Source organism: Plectropomus leopardus, chromosome 12 (genome assembly GCF_026936395.1).
Source record: "Plectropomus leopardus strain MGB_pleo_1.0 chromosome 12, ASM2693639v1, whole genome shotgun sequence".
In the NCBI taxonomy this organism is placed as follows: domain Eukaryota; kingdom Metazoa; phylum Chordata; class Actinopteri; order Perciformes; family Serranidae; genus Plectropomus; species Plectropomus leopardus.
Genome location: NC_142187.1, coordinates 16353827 through 16372304, shown reverse-complemented (window position 1 = coordinate 16372304; position 18478 = coordinate 16353827). Strand labels below are relative to the sequence as shown.

At 38.9% G+C, this 18478-nt stretch overlaps 2 protein-coding genes, 1 long non-coding RNA gene and 3 other non-coding genes across 9 annotated transcripts; 3 read left to right on the top strand and 3 right to left on the bottom strand.

The window, feature by feature from the left end:
- Positions 1-1250: 1250 nt before the first annotated feature.
- Positions 1251-13365, top strand: LOC121952013 (ceramide synthase 2-like). 2 transcript variants are annotated; one of them, XM_042498521.2, is made up of 11 exons: positions 1251-1406; positions 4146-4313; positions 5681-5798; positions 6523-6641; positions 6894-6951; positions 7045-7095; positions 9599-9691; positions 9991-10119; positions 10889-10998; positions 11420-11573; positions 11738-13365. In XM_042498521.2, exons 2-11 carry the CDS (start codon positions 4147-4149, stop codon positions 11951-11953), a joined length of 1215 nt encoding a protein of 404 aa, XP_042354455.1. In that variant the 5' UTR covers positions 1251-1406; position 4146; the 3' UTR covers positions 11954-13365. The 2 variants fall into 2 exon arrangements, with proteins under 2 accessions (XP_042354455.1, XP_042354456.1); XM_042498522.2 differs by having other exon boundaries at positions 1255-1406; positions 4143-4313.
- LOC148188065 (uncharacterized) lies at positions 1724-15651 on the bottom strand. 3 transcript variants are annotated; one of them, XR_015778132.1, is made up of 4 exons: positions 15361-15651; positions 11418-11561; positions 6177-6250; positions 1724-3102 (listed from the first exon to the last, which is right to left on the bottom strand). It is a non-coding gene; the product is annotated as an uncharacterized LOC148188065 (long non-coding RNA). The 3 variants fall into 3 exon arrangements; XR_015778133.1 differs by lacking the exon at positions 1724-3102 and adding an exon at positions 5893-5945; XR_015778131.1 differs by lacking the exon at positions 1724-3102 and having other exon boundaries at positions 5819-6250.
- trnam-cau (transfer RNA methionine (anticodon CAU)) lies at positions 12184-12255 on the bottom strand. The gene has a single exon. It is a non-coding gene; the product is annotated as a tRNA-Met (tRNA).
- Positions 12259-12331, bottom strand: trnar-ccu (transfer RNA arginine (anticodon CCU)). The gene has a single exon. It is a non-coding gene; the product is annotated as a tRNA-Arg (tRNA).
- Positions 15638-15711, top strand: trnan-guu (transfer RNA asparagine (anticodon GUU)). The gene has a single exon. It is a non-coding gene; the product is annotated as a tRNA-Asn (tRNA).
- A 190-nt stretch (positions 15712-15901) lies between these two features.
- LOC121951468 (ubiquitin-ribosomal protein eL40 fusion protein-like) lies at positions 15902-17660 on the top strand. Its single transcript, XM_042497800.2, has 5 exons — positions 15902-16022; positions 16475-16586; positions 16888-16974; positions 17085-17187; positions 17517-17660. Exons 2-5 carry the CDS (start codon positions 16484-16486, stop codon positions 17608-17610), a joined length of 387 nt encoding a protein of 128 aa, XP_042353734.1. The 5' UTR covers positions 15902-16022; positions 16475-16483; the 3' UTR covers positions 17611-17660.
- Positions 17661-18478: the final 818 nt, after the last annotated feature.

Sequence of the window (18478 nt, the reverse complement as noted above, 5' to 3'; positions counted from 1 at the left end):
GTGTGTGTGTGTGACTGCTGGGGCTATGCACACATTTGTTAAGGTGTGTTTACCTTCAGACTGGAGTCCTGGAAGGGTCCTGGATCGTTGCCATGGGTGTCATCAGCTGCTTTCCTTGAGAGCGGTAACCCAGGAGACGCTGGTCATGAGCACAAGCTACAATGGAGTACAGGGAAATGTAATAAGATACTCTTGGTGTTTCCTGTGAAAGATGTGTTAAGCATTTTGGGTGTACTTTAAATGTCTGGTAGAATAGAAGGAAGTGTAATAAGATATAATGCATGTAGTTTTTCCAGAAAATCTGCCAAAATTTTATATTATATATTTAAATAACAATTATAAGAAGCACAACAATAGCAGCAATAGAAATAGGTGATAAAATCATCTTAATATCTTACGTTTGCTGACCTTAGCTAGCATAGGTCAACACATCACTGGTTGTACAAAAAAAAAGTAGCAGCAAAAGTCCTACATTTGAATTCAACTTCATTTGTAACAGGACGAACATGTTATTCTTCCCCCGCCAAAAAAGTTACATAGTATCACTGCTGATACAAATGTGTAAGTTGCAGCATGTAAACCCTAAATCAATATATGCTGTACATGTTTAGAGTTAGTTACAGGGCTTACATAGCGCCATTTTCAGCCTAAGCCATTTTGGTTTTTATTATGAGTAATTCTAAACTATTTATTTCGTTTCCTTTGATGCCCATACAGAGTCAAATAGTCTGTGACCAGTCGATTTTAGCAGTGGACGCCATGTCTTTCATTAGCCACTAAACCATCAAGTTACATCCTCCTGATAGAAAAAGACCCAGCACCGGAAGCTTTCAGAATAAAGGTACGCCAGAGTTACCTTTACGAACACTTGCTGTAAATTGTCTGTGCAGAATTGTGGAGTAACGTGTGTTAAAACTGTTTCAAAATACCTCTGTAAGGGCGCAGATATTCCACTAATTTAACTTGCAAATAGTTTATGTCCGTGCCTCTGCCTAAATTTAAAAAAGTTACCGAATTAAACATTTTTTTAAAATCACTTACGGTGCACTAAACTATCTCTGTAGTATCTTAAAGCAAACGTGCCATGTAATACAATTATATCTCTCTTTGCAACCACGTGTTCATTACGGTGTCTTAAATCATTAAAAACGTAAACGGTCATCTCTAGCGGCTATTAGTTTGAAAGGATGTTTTATCAGCGTTTCTTCTTCGTGTCTAACTTGACACCTGAACCGCGATAACTAAGCGACTCACTTTTTTTCTGTGGTAGTCGTGAAGGATTCAACGGTACTGAAGCGCATCATCAGCGACACAAGGCTGGGACAACTTCATGGTAGACGGTGGATTTTATTCTTCCGCCTCTCTTGAGATTGATTAGTTTATCATTTCCACACAACTGTCGCCAGGTGAGTCACAATTTCTTTCAACAGTTTAACAACTTAGTGTGAATATAATCTACTGCTGGTTTTTAGTCTGTTTTTTTAGTCTGTAGGCTATTCCTGCTTGGGCTGAATACGTGTGGTACTCTTAAACTGAGTTAATGCTTATTATTTTGGTATTTACAATAAAGTCTACTGTACTTTTAGCACTTTTTTGCATTACAGCTTTATATATGTTGTTTTATAGAATTACTGATGGACTAAGTAATATTCCTAGAGGATAATAAACTTAATGCATTGTTTAGATAGATAGATAGATAGATAGATAGATAGATAGATAGATAGATAGACAGATAGATAGATACTTTATTAATCCTACAGGAAATTAAGGCATCCAGTAGCTCACAATATACAACACACAAAACACTGATACACACAGGGATAGAGAATAAACACAAAGGAATAAAAGACTTACAGTTGTGAAATTATGCATTTAGTCACATAAGATGATATGTGTTTAACAGTGAAGGTAATGCAAATTCAAAGTAAAAATAGTGAGAGAACAATGAATATTGTGAAAAATACAAATTTAATTTAAATGTATGAATCAACACAAATGCAGATAGTGCATAAGGATAAAATAACCAGCAGGTGTCTGACAGTCCAGCAACCTAATGGCAGAATGCAGGTGAGCATTTAATCAGTGTCACCCTGCCATCTCTGTGAGGAGTCATATGGTCTGTGAGACAAAAGACATCCTCAGTCTGTGTGTTGAGCAGGACTGAGACAGCAGTTGCCGTTGTCAACAACTGACAATAGTTTCTTCGGGTCCTTCTTTCTGCCACTGACATGAGGGAAGGTGCAAGGTGCCAACCAAAGAGCCAGCGTTCCTCACCAGCCTAGTGTCTCTCTTCATGATGCTGCCGCCCCAGCGCATCACAGCACAGAGGGGAAACCTGACAGCTGATTGGTACAACACCATCCTCCTCCGGACATAGTGCCGGCTCTGCAATGTCATATGAAGCACACCAGTGATTGCTGACCAGTATGGTCAATTGTCCAACTCGCGGGTCTTCACTACATCCACACTGACCTCCACAATGGAGACTGGTTGCAGACGGGGCCTAGTCCTCTGAAAGTCCCCCACTATCTCTTTGGTCTTCAGGTGTTCAGCTGTAGATGGTTCAACCTGTTCCATGTCATATAGTCCTCCGCCCCGTCCTATCCTGTCCACCCACAATGAACCCAACAACTGCAGTGTCATCTGAGAACTTCTGCATGCAGCATGACTCATATTGTGCCTGAAAGCTGAAGTGTAAAGGGTAAACAAGACAGAGGAGCAGCACAGTCCCCTGTGGTTTGCCAGTGCTGCTGGCTAGAGGCTCAGAGAAGCAGTCCCTCAGCCTGTGAGGTGTTCAGCTGTAGATGGTTTGATCTCCATCATGTCAGAAAGTCTACCGCCACGCTCCTGTACTCGCCCTCCTGTCTATCAAGCCCCCAGTAAGCTCACCAGGCTCTGATTTTACACAGTGGACTCATGTTACTATCTAATAGCATGCAATGTTAATGTGCAAATGTGCAGCTCTCACAGGAATGCATGAGGCCCCGTCTCCATGCTGTATCCAGACTTTCTTTAATACATCCATGCTGATCACCCCTAATGCACCCCACAATCGCAGTGTCATGTGAGAACTTCTGCATGCAGCATGACTCAGAGTTGTGCCTGAAAGCAGAAGTGTAGAGGGTAAACAAGACAGAAAAGCAGCACAGTCCCATGTGGTTTGTCAGTGATGCTGATCACGCTGTCAGAGGACAGTCCCTCAACCTCATCCTGTAGCCTCTCTGTGAGGTAGTGTGTGATCCAGGTCATGTCTCTGAGTAGGAGGATGGTGCTGAAGGCACCTGGAGTCATTTGGTACACTGGGGTGTGCGATCTTTGGAACTGGGATGAGACATGTCTTCCACAGTTCAGGAATCCTCCCCAGTCTCAGGTTGAAAAATTGTTGAAGGTGCTCTCCCAGTTCAACAGCGCAGGCACTGAGCGATTGTGGACACGCCCTCTTCAGGTGTGTCAAGGTGTATTATATGAATATCGTGATATGAGACTAGATACTGAGAACATTTAAATGCACAGATAAGTGGAGCTACGGTCATAGCTCGATAAGGCCATTTAACTGGACTACTGTCCTTGTCCCAGTATACATCCACTGGGGGAGAACTGATTTATTGACATTAGTGTGTCCGTCTCTGCCACGGCAGGAGGAGATACGCCCTCTATCAGCTAGCTACAACAAACCTTTAATACAGTTTATGATATAGGCTGAATCACAATCATAACTTTTTATTTACAATAACTTTGGGGTTGAAAACCGCTGCGTCACGTAGCCCCCAAATGCTGCTTTCATTGGTAAGTTTTAAGCCGCCAAAAAATGTATGTAGTATGTCAGTTTAAGTGTATGCTATGCTATATTTAGAAAATTTTCACCATTTTACCTTGACGTAAGACAGCCCTTACTGACAGGGATTTGAGGCTATTATATGAAAACACCAAACTCTGTTGAGAAAAACTTTCGTTTTACACCACTGATGTATTGAAATATGTTGTATACTTAAACTGATACTGATATTTTAGGTGGCTTAAGTGTGTTTTGCTGTAGCCTTGTCTACAGCAGTAGAAGAAGAAGCTTTTGAAAACCTGATTTAAACATTATCTCCACCATGTTTTCGCGAATTTCTTCTTCACTAATGCCTTTCTGTCCACAGCAGAATGGACCGGCTGCCTGACTTCTGGAGGGAGGACTACTGGCTACCTCCAGGTGTGACCTGGAGAGACGTGGAACAGCTGCCAGACTCTGACCGACCACTTCCTCAGGACCTTCTCATAGCTCTGCCCCTTGCACTGGGCTTTGTCGTCCTCCGCTACGTGTTTGAGAGGTAAGACACGCCTGTTCTCTTTGCTCTGTGAAGATCTGGTTGATGTGTTTGGGATATTAGAAGTTTTAAAGGAAGACAAACATTTATTCTGCCTAACCTGAAATAACACTGACAACCCTTGTTTAATATAAAATGCCGGTATTGTGTGACTTGGTTCCATAGTATCGTTCAGCATTTCCTGTGGCTGAGAGTGAGCAGGTGTTTTGGCAGAGGAGGCATTGTTATCATCAGGAAAAGAAGCCTTTAGGGACGAGGACAGACAGAAAGAGAGAGTAATAGAAATGCTGTTTTAAACTTATAGCTGTTAACCAAAGTCTATTTCCATTAAATGCTTTTTCCCCATCTGATGCTTTTTACTTAGAGCTTTATATCCCAAATTTAATTAAACAAATGCTCAGCTATCAACTTGAAAGCCAGAGTCTAGGTAGCTGCATATGAGCGGTGCAGTGGGCTTAGGGAGTACATAACAAGCCTCATAGGCACTTTTTATGCATACGCACATTGTCTTTGGGGGTATGATAGGTTGAATACACCTCCAGAGTATTAGCTGTTTGAACATTCAGTGGAATCAAATGGCTTGTGAAACCCTTCCTATATATATATAGAGAGAGAGCTAGACAGTTCACTATAAAAGTGTTTTTATTAGTGTCAAAAATCAATAAATTTAAATCCTGAACATATCAAATAGTTTAATACTAATTTTGTTACTTCCTTAATCTGTACACTGGTACCAGCTGCACTTTCTCGCTCTCTCTCATTGTTAATGTCAGTCATTCTGCTGTTCTCTCCTACTAACCAAAAAGAGCCTTGTTGTATTTACAATGATAATAAAATAATTAAAAGTTTAACTTGTATGCTTTCAATCTCAATTTTCCCTGTTATGTTGAAAATAGCTGCAAATTTCAATATTTTTTAAGCTATTCTATTGACGTTACAAATACTAGTATTGTGACAATGCAACAGTATACTGGTTTAGAGAAACATTTTGCATACAGTTTTCTAACGTTGAAACATTTCCTTTTACTTCTCTAGCCTGCTTCTTTTGCATTGATGCAAATTTCATCTCCTGGGAATCAGTAAAATGATTATCATATGTAATCTTAAATACAAATATCTATCAAGAAGAATGATAATACTACACACCCACATACACACACACACACACACACACTGCTTTGTTGCCTGTCTGAACGCATGTTTGCAATACAACCGTCAGTTATCCTAGTAAAGTGTTTGCTTTAGATTGACTGTTGAACAGCTTGTACAGTGAGTATGGCTAAACAACGGCAGGCTGCCGCCCTGACGGTCTCACAGTGGGTGTTACTGGTATATCATCATTTCTGTAAGCTGTCCTTTGTTGCCTCCAGGTTTGTGGCCCCACCCATAGGCAGATGTTTGGGGGTGAAGAATAGAATACAAGTGGCTGCTGTCCCCTCCCCAAAGCTGGAGTCGTTTTACACCCAGAGGAGCAGACAACCGACACAAGTGAGTGAAGAGGGCCTCAGTTTAACTCCATTTGTAGCATGTTTTTATGTCATCAAAGAGAAGCTGGAAAAGGTATACAACTATGGGTTTCTCAAATATTCATCTTAGGCATTGCTTCTGTTGCTTATTTGCTGCTGGGACAATAATCTGTAAGATAATTACAGTGGTGCATGGACGTTGTGAGAGAAACATATCCTTGTTCCTGGAAAACTTAGCCTGAGGGAAACACCACATTTACAAAAGTCATAATCACCCATTATTGTCTCACAGCTTTTTGTATATCTATATATACTAAAACACTTCCTGAAAATTACTCATACATTTTTTCATCTCTATGTATAAAAAAGAAACAAAGAATATAGTTTGTATAAGACTTACCTTCGTCACACAGTCCGATTTAATTAATCCCAGCAGGCTTGTTGGTTCAAAAGCTGCAGATGATCAATAATCTGCTGTGGGAGATATAAACAAAAATGACTTCACTTAATCAGCACACATTTACATTTTGCAGTGTCAACACTTAAGGAGTAACTTAACACTAGTGTCCATTGAGTAGACAGTGAGTTAAGATGATCTCTGCCTCCCTCTCTGATCTCCCTTTCAGTCATTTCCTCTTTTACGTCTGACATTTCTGATAAAATTACATTCAGATCATCCAAGATCACTTTCTGCTCTTTCTATCCCTCTGCAATTGATCGATTTCTCCTTGCCATTCTTGTTTCAGAGTGAAATTGTTAGTTTGATGTTGCTGTGTGGAAAAACACAGAGGCAGGTTGAGACCTGGTTCAGACTTCGCAGGAACCAAGACAGGCCCTGTCAAACCAAGAAGTTTGGTGAAGCTGCGTAAGTGCTCCCTCTCTCCACAACCCTGTTATTGTCCAGTTTACAGATGACTTTCCTCCACAACACTTCTGTCGCCAGTCAATGTAAAATCCACATATAGCTGGGGAAAAGTCCCTTAGAACTGGTTTCATTTTAAGAATAATATCTGCAAAAGGAGACACTTTCAAGCTGTGTTGATTAATTGGTAGACTTGTTTATAGTGCCTTTTGTTTCAGTGTTCAAAGTTTCTGATCTGAGTGTTTAATTTCGCAGTTGGAGATTCTTTTTCTACCTCACGGCCTTCATGGCTGGACTGGCCTGTTTGATTGATGTGAGTATGAGTTTAAAATACATTTCTAGCAATAACATTGTTGTTGTTATTGAGTTTTATAGCTTTAAAACTTTCTTTATCTTTTCTGTACAGAGACCATGGTTCTGGGACCGCAGGGAATGCTGGCGGCAATATCCAGTTCAGGTCTCACTGCTTTGGCAAATGACTGCGCCCTATTTTATTCTTACATTTTTGGAGCTAATATCGTCTTATATCAAAACATCATGAGGAAAGCTGTTAACTGTGATCGGTTTTCCAGGGTAGTCAAACTGAAATCTGAGTTTGAAGGAAACAGATTAAAATTTTTTTAAAGAGGAAATGTAAAACAAGCACCACGGTAAACTAATATATTTCCTTGTTCATTTTCCTGAGAAGAGTGCATATTTGTTTTCACAGATTAAGTAATATATATTGATTTTTAACTCTTTCTGTTTTTGCATCTTAAGCAACTCTACCCTCACATTTTGTTGTAAAATGATTACTTAATTTTAAGGCTGCAAAAAATTTTCGATTTCATTATCAATTAATCTGCAGATTTTCTTGAACTAATAAAACACAAACACATAAAAAATGCTCGTTACCCCAAAGTGACAAAATCGAATGTCTTTTTTTTCTGATCAACACTCCACAACCCACAGATAATAAGTTGTTATTCCACCGCACAGGTGATAGCTGGAGGCATTATGTTTAGGGTTGTCAGTCCGTCCCATTCTTGTGAACATGATATATCAAGAATGCCTGGAGGGAAAATAAATTAAAATTTAATTTAAATTTAAAAATTTAAAATTTAAAATTTGGCACGGACATCCACTTGGACTCAAGCTTGAACGGATTACATTTTGGTGGTCAAAGTTCATAGTCACTGAATTCATTAGCCAATCATGAAAAGAATCACACAAATGTCTAATACAATTAAAATGATGAAGTGATGACATTTTATAACCAACAGGTCAACTTCACTGTCTGTGACATCATCATGTTTTGCAAAAAACACTTGCCATTTTGGCCTTTATTCAACATCATAACTCAGGAACAGAAGCAGAGACATTTGGTCAGATCCTGAATTGGTTACTATAATCTTGGGTGCCCATCTTGAAACTGTGCTGTCGGGGGTAAGATGTGTGTGAAGCATCCATGTTTTCACAGACATAGAAGTAAACTGTAGCTGCAACTTGACTGGTTTGCAGAGACATACAACTGGGGCACTCTTTGCCAGATATTGACCGATGGCTGACGGTCGCCTTGCTGTGTCAGGGCCCTTAGAGCTGTCCACCTGCGATTGGATCACCCAAACATGCATGTTAATGCCAGGTGTAAACAGGGCCACAGATTACTGTTGAAAATTGCAGTGTCTGCACCACTTTAACTTAGCAATAACCTGTTCAAACTGGTTCAACCCAGAGGTCGATAGATCGAAACTATCCTCTGCTATGTCAGCATTTTACAGACTAATAATGACACTCTCTCTGCATTACTTGTCTAATTTCACTCACTATTAATCGTGACTCACTGTGGCTTCAGCACACTGTAGCAAAGAGGGTAAACGATCACATCCGTCATACATCACTCAACATGTAAACCATGGCTGTTTAAATTTTGGGATACAAATACTGGGACTTTAAGTGAAACTATGTATACTGCCACGCAGTTGTATGCCTCCGTGCACCACTCAAGTTGCATTTAAAGTTTACATCTTTGTCTATGAAAACATGGATGATTCACACACATCTTTAACCATGCAGCACAGAAGATCCATACAACCAGCACAGTTTCAAGGTGGGCACCCATGATTCTTGAGTAATGGCCAAAAAACATGATTTATGAGGTTTCCCGTGACCTTGACTATTGACCTTCGACCACCAGACTCTCATCAGTTCAAGTCCAAGTAGACACTCGTGCCAAATTTGAGGAAACTCCCTCAAGGCCATCTTCAGATATATCATTCACAAAAATGAGATGGATGTGTCAAATTGTGTCAAATTTTAAGGAATTTCCTCAAGGTGTTCTTGAGATATCATGTTTCCAAGATTGAGACGAATGTAAGGTCACCATGACCTTGACCTTTGAACACCACAAAATCGAATCAGTTCCTCTGCGAGTCCAAGTGAACCTTTGTGCCAAATTTGAAAAAATTCCCCAAAAGGCGTTCTTAAGACATTGTGTTAACATGAATGGGACAGATGACCTTTGACCTTTGACCACCAAAATCTAATAAGCTCATTGTTGAGTCCAAGTAATTGTTAGTGTTCAATTTAAAGAATTGAGGTATTCGTGAGATATGCGTTCATAAGAATGTGCCTGACGGACAGACAACCTTAAAACATAATTCCTTAGCTATCCTTGGCACAGAGGAATAAAAAATCATTGAAACTTTACTGAGCTTTAGGCATCCTGTCAGTAACAGATGCCCTGTAGTTGGTCAAGTCATTTAAGAAACGACTGTTTCTCAGCATAGACAGTTTGGAGTTCAGGGTGTCTTTACTTCTCTCCTAACAACAATCTCCTGCTTGATCCATATTTAAGTGTGAATCTACTATAAGCTTACCAAGCATGACTGAGCTAGCTCACATAACAACTGACTTTGCTGTTACAGCTCAGTTGATTTTGAATAACTTTTTAATTGCTATTGCATCATGTTTTTCCACAGCCCATGGAGAAAGCTCATTACTGGTACTACATGCTAGAGTTGGGATTTTATGGCTCTTTGCTCCTCCGGATCTCTGTGGACATCAAGAGGAAGGTGAGGACCTCGAAACCCATTCATTGCTAAATGTTACACAACTGAGTTTCTAACCTACATTGCCAAACAACACATTTGCCCTTTAGAGAAGGACATAAAAGTGAAGGTATTCGCCTTGTGTTTGCTCAAGACTGGTCATATGTCATGCTTGAAAGCTTGCACTTCTGCTTTAAAGAGAAACTTCACTTTACACATGGTTAATAAGTGACTTTAAGAGCAGCGATTTAAACTATTCTGTTGGCTAATGAAGTTCATTTTATTTCACTGATGTTCTATTTACTGTATGTGCACTTTGCCAGGATTTTAAAGAACAGGTGATCCATCATTTGGCTACCATCTTCCTGCTCAGTTTCTCCTACTGTGCCAACTACATTCGCATCGGCACCTTGGTCATGCTGCTTCATGACTCTTCTGACATCTTGCTTGAGGTAATCTCAGATGTTCTGTCCCTGTTTCATGTAACGTTGTCAGGGTTTGAAAGAGGAACCTGTACATTAAGTGTCCTGTGCCATCTATTCAGACTCTAGGGCCCTAGCCAGACAGTCACATGGGACCGTACAGATATAATTAATCTCTTCGGGGCATGTCACCATAGATTCACTGCCACGTTGGCCATTTTTCTGCCTCTGTGTAGCCCTACTAAACTGAGAGAATAATGTCTAAAATTGGAAAACAACAGTTAGAATCTCAATTTGTGCTTTTGGTTGTTCTTATGAGAGAAGTATCTTGTGTGAGCGGTCAGCAGGCAGATCCTGTGACGGAGTCCTGATAGCTAAAAGCACTTTAGTAGCCCTTGGTGCCCTCTGTTTACCTGAGCAAAACAATGGATTGTACTGTACATGAAAATTTAAAGAATGTTTTTAAAAAAAGTTTTTGCACTCAAGACATGTAAAATGAAAAAACGGCAAAAACAAGAATAAAGAGATACGAATGATGCCTGTAACATTTAAAATATATGAGTCTGCTCATGTTACAGACTCATGAACGACTGAATTGACCCACGCTCATTTGTATTTACACCTTGTTAAAGACATTTTTTCCTGTTGGCCTTTTTTCTTTACCCTAGTATTGGCTCAGTAACTCTTTTTTGCATAATGCACAACTAATGTTTTGTTCAGTGTGGGGACTTCGCTTTACATATAGCTCTAGTAATGGTTTGTACTTGTTTGATGAATAGAATCATTTGTATTTTTGCAGTCTGCCAAGATGTTCAACTATGGCACTGGCTGGAGGAAAATGTGTGACACACTGTTTGTTGTGTTTGCTGTGGTCTTCCTTGTGACTCGACTGGTGATATTTCCCAGCAAGTAAGGTTAACTTTTAAGTAAACTTTAACTTACTTTACTTAAAGGTCTGGTGTGTAGGATTTAGGGGCATCTGTTGGCAGAAATGGTATATAATATTTATAATTTTATCTATAATGTTTTTATGAGTTTATCATCACCTTAAAATGAGAATTGTGTTTTTGCTACTTTAGAATTAGATGTTTATATCTACCTACGGATTTTATTCTACAGTAACCCAGAATAGCCAAATCAAGCACTGGCTCATGATAGGGCAATTCATGTTTTTGCATCCGACACTGTAGGTCACGCTCGGCACATGTGAGAATTTTCAGTTCTTCAACCTCACTGCTAGATGCCACTACATCCAACACACTGAATTTTTAATGCAAAGTGACATGTAACAGTTTTTTCAACATTATTCCAATTATTTGATTACTTACAGAATCATCCATACCACCCTGGTACTGTCCATGGAGGTATTTGAACCTTTTGCTGGCTACTACTTTTTCAACGTCCTCCTGATGGTGCTGCAGGCACTTCACATCTTCTGGGCTGGCCTAATCATACGTATGGTTTATAAGTTCCTGAAAGGAAAGGTGAGAATCGGCATTAAAATCAACCATCTCTGATTAATAGTAGTAATTCTTGGATAATTGCTTTCATATGGAAATACAATTCAAGTCAGTTCCTACATTAAAATCCAAGATTAGACAGGTTCTTTAGCTTTGTGTTACATGTTTAACCATTTATCTGTCTGCAGCTGGAAAAAGATGAACGCAGTGATGAAGAGAGTGAGGTTGAAGAGGAAGAGGATGATAAAGGAGGAGACGAAAACACTGATCAAGGAGATTATTGCTGGGAGAGAAGTAAAGACACTCTGAACTCCAAACTGTCTATGCTGACCAACAGTTGTGTCCTGAATAACTTGACCAACCACAGGGCATCTGCAGCCGACAGGATGCGTAAAGCTCAGTAAAGTCTTAATGATCTTTTTTTTTCCTTTTTTTTTTTTTACATAAAGTCCCAGTTTTTGTATCCCAAAAGTTTAACAGCCATGGTTTATATGTTGAGTGATGTAAAATGCACGTGAACCTTTACGCTCTTTGCTGCAGTGCCTGAGCGCGTCAGTGAGTCATGATTAATGGTAAGTGAAATTAGACAAGTAATGCAGAGAGAGTGTTATTATTAGTCTGCAAAATGCTGATATAGCAGAGGATAGTTTCGATCTATCGACCTCTGGGTTATGGGCCCAGCACGCTTCCGCTGCGCCACTCTGCTATGCACCCCAGATGGGACTCGAACCCACAATCCCTGGCTTAGGAGGCCAGTGCCTTATCCATTAGGCCACTGGGGCTGTGGCACCTGCTTATGAACCACTGTGAAAAAATCACTGTTTACTGACAGTGGTGCAGATGCTGTAATTTTCAACAGTGATCTGTAGCCCTGTTTACACCTGATATTAACATGCGTGTTTGGATGATCTTACCCTGACACAGCAAGATGACGGTCAGACATTGGTCAATGTGTGGCATAAAGTGCCCCATGGATGTTGCATGCATGTTTTTCTCTAGGCCAACCCCAAAAGCTAACATCGCTCTTGGCCCCTCGTCAAAAAGCCTATGGGATTTTTTACCATTGGATTTTTTGTTGTAAACAACACACACACAGTGACAGGGCTAACTGTTAGCATCACATGGCTAATGTTACCTAACTTTTATTAATTGGTTCAATGAGAGTCGAGCAGCTAAACAGCTGTTGCTGCTGTGCTAGCCTTTGGTAACAGGGCAGACATTGAACTGACTTGTCTGGGAAGAGAGTGACTCCAGAGACGTTCCTTCAATTCTGCAGGAGTAATGGCACTGACAGAAGTAGGCAGCCTTCAAAGTGGCCCAGGACGCATTAGAGTACAAAAAACTGTGGCCCTATGCAGCCCAGACCACCTCTGAATGTGGACTGAGCAATCCAATCTCAAGACACATTGAAGACACATTTGGTGCATTAAAACCTGTACTAACAGCTGTCCACTTAGGTCCAATCACCCAGGATGAATGTTAATACCAACTGTAAATAGAGCGTGTGTGTGAAGTGAAATCAGGGAATGGTGAGTGTTCAGTGCCTGTTAGATGTTTTTCTTCATTATAGCCTACGCTGCACACTGTTTACACAGCTTGTCATACAAGTTCACAACGCACATGTTTGAAAACAGAAAAAGAGATTTTGACTGAATAATAGAACAATAGCAAAAAAAGGTGTAAACACAGATAGCTGATGTAAGACTCAGTATAGACAGAGGTGGTTGTTTAATATTGTAAAAAAAATTTAAATTGTTATACAATATGCAGTAGACATTTAAATGCAGGAAATAAAGTGACAATATTACGTCTTCTATGTATGTCTCTTGTGATGATTCCAGGCATTTAAATAGTTTTGATAAGAGACTCAGTATAATTATATGGTTTCATTCAACACTATTTTATATCATAATTTGACAGTCTATCAGCAGGATCAATGGATCAATCAAAGTACTGAGATACTCTACTTAAGTAAAAGTAGTCTTCCTAACACAGTGAAAAAATTGTCTGTTACAAGTAAAAATCCTGCATTCAAAACTGACTTTGTAAAAGTATAGTCAAAATATACCAAGTTACCAAAGTAACCTATTCATTTAGCAGAATGGCCTTATTCAGAAAAATGTATATATTATATTATATTACATTATTAGATTATAATTATCAATGCAATAATGTGTTAATCACTTTAACATTGCAGCTGGTAAAGGCAAAGCTCATTTTGATTACTTTATATGCTATTGGGTAGTTTGACCTGTATTAATTCATCATAATTTATTTGCTGATTCATATTTTGTGCTAATAATCTGACTATGCAAAGTAACAAGTATTTTAAGTTATCTAATAAATGTGGTAACGTAAAAAGTACAATATTTCTCTCTAAAATGTCGTGGTGTTTTAGTATACAGTAGTAGTAAATAGAAATACTTAAGTAAAGTACAAGTACATCAAAAATTATACTTGACTGCAGGACTTGAGTTATTGTACTTAGTTACATTCCACCACTGGACATGTCTATAAGTGTCAGTGTATGACAACTGAAATGCAACAATTTGTATGTCATAAGTTATATTTTATTCATTGCTTTAGAATAACTCTTAAGTATCTGAGTTTTGGTCTTTATTGTTAACCCTTTCATACTGCTACTGTTTTATAATATTGCATATATTGTATATATATTGGATTTGCACCTTTTTGTTATTTTAATTTTCAGATTTGCACCATTTCCTGCTTTGTATTTAAGTATTTTTTTTCCTGTAGCACAGCGCTATCTGGTGGCTCGTATCAAGATGACACTAATAGGCTGGGTCCTATCTTGCTACGCTTAAATATATTAGTCTAAAGTATGTGTCTAATTTAGACATGTAACATACTGTATATAAGATAGGAGAGGATAAGAGAGGATAAGAAGGTACTTTATGTACCTTGAAACTGCTGTGCAGCAGTTGATATACAAGATTTTAACTCAAACATTCAATGATCAATCATGTTAACACACTAACAGTGTTCAGGACACGCACAGTGGAAAGAGAGGTCACGCTAAATACTTTCAACTTTAGCCTGTCGAAGTTTTTTTACTCTGAAATACATGCGTTTTAATCTTTTATACATATTTCCTGTGTGTTCTGTTTGCATTTTAGTAAAGCAGCTTCTGAGAAATAAATATGTATGCCCATTGTAACCTCGCTAAAATAACAAAGTTTAAGGTGGTTTGTATATTTGTATATATACAAATATACATATATATATTTGTTTCATGAAATTTAGCTAAATATCGTGAATGAGGGTGGAGCCGTAACTTCACCAGTCAAACATGTGACCAAATGCCCATTTTTTTTATTTACTTAACTGGTTCTTCGTCCGTTGGTTATTCTGTGCTTATCCTACGCTGTTATAACTAGTTTTATGTAGTGTGAAACCTAAATGTAGGCCTGCTCTTCTTAACGCTGGCTTTTAAAGTGGTTAATGCAGTTTGACTAGCGTTTTTATTTCCAACCACGTTTTCTCGTGCCAATGCTAGTGTTAACTTTGCTAACGTTAGCTAATAAGTTGAGGAGACAGTGGCTCCAATGTTTAAATGTGTAGCATTTAGTTAGTCAGTTATTGTTTCATTGTAATGTCTTTGTGGTTCGCATTTAAGTTAACCATTTACATTCACTGACAATAATCTAGCGAGCGTTAACACCGAGCATAAACTTGCAGCAGCGCGGAAAGTTAGCAATGACGCCAGCGGTTAGCGGTGACGCTAAACTGCTAGCTGATTTTCGACGGTATAAAAAGTTCACCGTTAAAGGTCCCAAGAAAGGACACTTACCGTATGCCGACACTCTTGTTTCTTTTTAGCTGATGTCTTGTTATGTGTCGTTAGTTTTAACTCTTTTAATAACATTTATTTCTGTTAGGGCTATGACAAGCCACCGAGCGATTTAAAACATAAACGCATGTTATCGCGCGAAGTGGTCGCAGTTGTATCGATGCTGCCACAAGGGAGCGCAATTGCATTAACGATTAACCTTATTATCAATATGTATGCGTGTACCGTGTATACAGCATATTTGATAAGATCTAAGGGGCGTCAGGTATGCATGGCTGTCTCTGTGGCGCAATCGGTTAGCGCGTTCGGCTGTTAACCGAAAGGTTGGTGGTTCGAGCCCACCCAGGGACGGTATGTTTTTCATTCATTTCCTCTTTTTTCAAAAATAATTATATGATATATGGAATTTCCCTGTTTAATTTCAGTGTTTGAAGCGGCCGTATAATCGTGTGGTGTATAAACACATCAGGTCGTCTCCGCTAATTAATCTGAAACATGTCAGCACCTGCGATCTACACACCAACGCCCTCCTCCATCCCTGCAGATGTGTCAGCGGACCTGATCATAAAAAAAACTGGATGAGCTTGTTTACCTTCTTAAGGACAGGACCAGGCTCATCAAGTTCCTGTTTTGTCTCACTCGTGCTGGTGAATGGTCTCGATGTAAGTACAGATTTCATAACTTCTTAAACGATCGTTTTTGTTCGATTATGAAAATGCTCTAGAATATTCATTTTAAGTCGGTTTAACTGCAGTAGTTAACTATATGGTGTGTTTTGTTTCTGCACAAATTTGTATTTAACTGACACGGTTATAAATGTAGTTCTTAAACTCCTGTTTTCTTGTATGTTAAGTGGGCTTATGTATAATGTCGTGATTGTAACCTTTCAATCTGGACTGGCAAACTGGTTATTTAAAAGAACCTGCTCAAAAAAATTAAGTAAAGCAATACTTCTTCCTGGATTCTTAATTACAAATATGAAGAAGTAACTTGTCATCAAAAGTACAGGAATACACTCATCAGAAGATTTTTTTTTCAGTTAGCTTGAAGATTGATTTCTTTGTGTTTGTTGGTCCACCCTAGTTTGACCGACACATTTCTGTCTTCTTTTTAGTGAGCAAAAATGCAGATTTTTGTGAAAACGCTGACGGGTAAAACCATTACCCTGGAGGTGGAGCCCAGTGACACCATTGACAATGTCAAGGCCAAAATCCAAGACAAGGAAGGTACTCTTTGGTTTAGTTAAGAAAATTACCTGAAAAATAGCAAAAATAGAAAGAAAAGAAAACAAACAAGGAAATGAAATGGAAAAAAGTACATTCAAATAATAATGATAAAATAAAAAAAAAATCTTTCTGTGGCACAATTTAACTACATAGACAACTCCATGGTGCCATCCAAATAAGTGAATCCTATTATATACTTATTGACTGCTGTGATGAAATTTAAGTGGCAACTGTAAAAGTTTCAATGAGTTTTATGCCGGGCACAAGCACAAATTCACAGGTGTGACTGTTTCATCTCCAGGGATCCCCCCTGATCAGCAGCGTCTCATTTTTGCTGGAAAACAGCTGGAGGATGGACGCACCTTGTCAGACTACAACATCCAGAAGGGTAGGTTAGACATCACAGTGGCAAACCATCACTGATGTTTTAAGACAAAAGTATTGGCTTTTTAATCATTGCTGCATCGTGATTTTTATATAATTCCTTTACTACCATAGAGTCGACCCTCCACCTCGTCCTGCGTCTGAGAGGAGGCATCATGGAGCCCTCTATGAAATTGCTGGCTCAAAAGTACAACTGCGACAAGATGGTGTGCCGCAAGTATGTAAACGAAGCCTATACTGTGTGATTTTGGTGAAATTAAACTTGTTCTCAGAGACGGCAGGAGAGGAGAGTAGGCCAAAGCTGCCAGCACAAGAAACATGTAAATATTTCATATTCGAACTTATCAAATGTAACCAGTGCATCTCAAACAGTGGGTTAAATGCAGTCGGTGTTTATGATATTGTAATTTTAAAGGAGCACTTGACACTGTTATGCTGAATTTGTAAAGAAAACATTTAACTCTGGCCTTTGGAAATATTGGTTGGTGAGAGTGACAGGATGATGCTGCTTATTTTGATCTAACAGTTGGCTCCTCTCGTGCTCAGGTGCTATGCTCGTTTACATGTACGAGCTACAAACTGCCGCAAGAAGAAGTGCGGACACACCGATCACCTCCGACCCAAGAAGAAGCTTAAGTAGACAGCTGCAATCAGCGATCAATGTTGTCAATAAAACATTTTGACAAGAAAGACTGATTTGTAGAGAGTTTCTTACTTAGTTTTCTTCAGAATATTTAGCTGGTTTGTGTGACTGCGTCAAATTCAGACCAGTTTACGTGGTCTGTGGATACAGCAGCTACATACAATTGAAAGATGCAATTTCAGCTTATTTCTTCTACATTATAAAACTGATATCATAGATGATGACACACAGAAACCAAACATTACGGGGGAGTGTGTCTACATGTGTTCAGCATAAATTTGAGAAGGCTTAAAGAAATGCATCACCCACAAAATAATAATTTAATATCAGTTACTCACCCCATGTTGCTTTAGATTAGTGAAGAAAACTGTTTCTCGCATGCCTCTAGTGAACAAAGAGTCCAAAAGTGAATAAGTGAGCTGTACTAACATAGTTAAACACTCAAACTAATTACATGTGATTTAGAATTATTAATCAATACTGAATCATTTTCAGTCCATCAGACGTGACGCTGTCAGCTGGGTGTGTTGTATGAAAGGCTTCTTTTTTTGCAGAGCAGTAATATGATGATGTTGGATCTGATTTATTAATATGTTAAAAATCTAAAAGCCTGAAGGAGAAAACTGAGCATAATACAAACTTTTTTTGAATTAAAAAAGTCAATTTTGATTGCTTCAGTACAAATTTGAAAGCATAGTTTTCGAAGTTAACCGAAGACCTTTTATTCATTCAGGGCTGTTTTACTGACAGTCAGACTATTTTGCAGGAATGCCATTTTAAAACTCAGGAAGTTTGCTCTTGCATACCTGGAAGCAGCCCAGTACATCTAGTCTGATCTGTGGGCCACATAGCATCCCTCACTGGA